At 48.7% G+C, this 3,385-nt stretch overlaps 1 protein-coding gene across 1 annotated transcript in view; it reads left to right on the top strand.

Annotated features, from left to right (window-relative positions):
• LOC138355498 (uncharacterized) overlaps window positions 1–3,045 on the top strand; it is a 5,120-nt gene extending 2,075 nt beyond the window's left edge. Inside the window, exon 3 of the mRNA XM_069310695.1 lies at window positions 2,328–3,045. Within this exon, the coding sequence (XP_069166796.1) occupies window positions 2,328–3,045 (718 nt within the window). The remainder of the gene's footprint in view (window positions 1–2,327) is intronic.
• The last annotated feature ends 340 nt before the right edge of the window (window positions 3,046–3,385 follow it).

Raw genomic sequence — 3,385 nt, 5'->3', positions numbered from 1 at the left:
CCATCTCTACCCCCACATACAACCTTCCCATCTCTACCCCCACATACAACCTTCCCATCTCTACCCCCACATACAACCTTCCCATCTCTACCCCCACATACAACCTTCCCATCTCTACCCCCACATACAACCTTCCCATCTCTACCCCCCACATACAACCTTCCCATCTCTACCCCCACATACAACCTTCCCATCTCTACCCCCACATACAACCTTCCCATCTCTACCCCCACATACAACCTTCCCATCTCTACCCCCACATACAACCTTCCCATCTCTACCCCCACATACAACCTTCCCATCTCTACCCACACATACAACCTTCCCATCTCTACCCCCACATACAACCTTCCCATCTCTACCCCCACATACAACCTTCCCATCTCTACCCCCACATACAACCTTCCCATCTCTACCCCCAACATACAACCTTCCCATCTCTACCCCCACATACAACCTTCCCATCTCTACCCCCACATACAACCTTCCCATCTCTACCGCCACATACAACCTTCCCATCTCTACCCCCACGTACAACCTTCCAATCTCTACCCCCACATACAATCTTCCAATCTCTACCCCCACATACAACCTTCCCATCTCTACCCCCACATACAACCTTCCAATCTCTACCCCCACATACAACCTTCCAATCTCTACCCCCACATACAACCTTCCCATCTCTACCCCAACATACAACCTTCCCATCTCTACCTCCACATACAACCTTCCTATCTCTACCCTTACATACAACCTTCCCATCTCTACCCCCACATACAACCTTCCCATCTCTACCCCCACATACAACCTTGCCATCTCTACCCCCCACATACAACCTTCCCATCTCTACCCCCACATACAACCTTCCCATCTCTACCCCCACATACAACCTTCCAATCTCTACCCCCACATACAACCTTCCAATCTCTACCCCCACATACAACCTTCCCATCTCTACCCCAACATACAACCTTCCCATCTCTACCCCAACATACAACCTTCCCATCTCTACCCCCACATACAACCTTCCCATCTCTACCCCCACATACAACCTTCCCATCTCTACCCCCACATACAACCTTCCCATCTCTACCCCCACATACAACCTTCCCATCTCTACCCCCACATACAACCTTCCCATCTCTACCCCCACATACAACCTTCCCATCTCTACCCCCACATACAACCTTCCCATCTCTACCCCCACATACAACCTTCCCATCTCTACCCCCACATACAACCTTCCCATCTCTACCCCCACATACAACCTTCCCATCTCTACCCCCACATACAACCTTCCCATCTCTACCCCCACATACAACCTTCCCATCTCTACCCCCACATACAACCTTCCCATCTCTACCCCCACATACAACCTTCCCATCTCTACCCCCACATACAACCTTCCCATCTCTACCCACACATACAACCTTCCCATCTCTACCCCCACATACAACCTTCCCATCTCTACCCCCACATACAACCTTCCCATCTCTACCCCCACATACAACCTTCCCATCTCTACCCCAACATACAACCTTCCCATCTCTACCCCCACATACAACCTTCCCATCTCTACCCCCACATACAACCTTCCCATCTCTACCGCCACATACAACCTTCCCATCTCTACCCCCACATACAACCTTCCAATCTCTACCCCCACATACAATCTTCCAATCTCTACCCCCACATACAACCTTCCCATCTCTACCCCCACATACAACCTTCCAATCTCTACCCCCACATACAACCTTCCAATCTCTACCCCCACATACAACCTTCCCATCTCTACCCCAACATACAACCTTCCCATCTCTACCTCCACATACAACCTTCCTATCTCTACCCTTACATACAACCTTCCCATCTCTACCCCCACATACAACCTTCCCATCTCTACCCCCACATACAACCTTGCCATCTCTACCCCCCACATACAACCTTCCCATCTCTACCCCCACACAACCCGTTCTCGCAAATTTAATAAGTCAATATTGACTTATTAAATATGTGCATAGGTGACATACTTAACATAATAGATACCCTTAAAAAGATTCATAGAAAACACCGACCTTACCTAACCTTGTTAGTATCTTAAGATAAGCATCTTATTGCTTCGTAATTACAATTATTACCTAACCTATAATAGGTATAGGTTAAGTAATAATTGTAATTACGAAGCAATAAGATGCTTATCTTAAGATACTAACAAGGTTAGGTAAGGTCGGTGTTTTCTATGAATCTTTTTAGGGGTATCTATTATGTTTAGTATATCACCTATGCACGTAGTTAATAAGTCAATATTGACTTATTAAATTTGCGAGAACGGGTTGCCCCACATACAACCTTCCCATCTCTACCCCCACATACAACCTTCCAATCTCTACCCCCACATACAACCTTCCAATCTCTACCCCCACATACAACCTTCCCATCTCTACCCCAACATACAACCTTCCCATCTCTACCCCAACATACAACCTTCCCATCTCTACCCCCACATACAACCTTCCCATCTCTACCCCCACATACAACCTTCCCATCTCTACCCCCACATACAACCTTCCCATCTCTACCCCCACATACAACCTTCCCATCTCTACCCCCACATACAACCTTCCCATCTCTACCCCCACATACAACCTTCCCATCTCTACCCCCACATACAACCTTCCCATCTCTACCCCCACATACAACCTTCCCATCTCTACCCCCACATACAACCTTCCCATCTCTACCCCCACATACAACCTTCCCATCTCAACCCCCACATACAACCTTCCCATCTCTACCCCCACATACAACCTTCCCATCTCTACCCCCACATACTACCTTCCCATCTCTACCCCCACATACAACCTTCCCATCTCTACCCCCACATACAACCTTCCCATCTCTACCCCCACATACAACCTTCCCATCTCTACCTCCACATACAACCTACCCATCACTACCCCACATACAACTATCCCATCTCTACCCTCACATACAACCTTTCCATCTCTTCAGTCAACCAACAACACGTCGATAGTCAACCTTTAACTGTCGACCTGCATGACTGACCACCTGCATGACTGTCGACCAGCATGACTGTCGACCTGCATGACTGACCATCTGTATGACTGTCGACCTGCATGACTGACCACCTGCATGACTGTCGACCTGCATGACTGTCGACCTGCATGACTGACCACCTGTATGACTGTCGGCCTGCATGACTGTCGACCTACATAACTGTCGACCTTTATGACTCGACTTGCATGACTGTCGACCTGTATGGCTGGGACCAGCATGACTGACCACCTGCATGACTGTCGACCTGCATGACTGTCGACCAGCATGACTGTCGACCTGCATGACTGTCGGCCTGCATGACTGTCGA

The sequence above is a fragment of the Procambarus clarkii genome, chromosome 67 (assembly GCF_040958095.1).
Source record: "Procambarus clarkii isolate CNS0578487 chromosome 67, FALCON_Pclarkii_2.0, whole genome shotgun sequence".
Lineage (NCBI taxonomy): Eukaryota > Metazoa > Arthropoda > Malacostraca > Decapoda > Cambaridae > Procambarus > Procambarus clarkii.
This window is presented reverse-complemented; position numbering and strand designations above follow the sequence as displayed.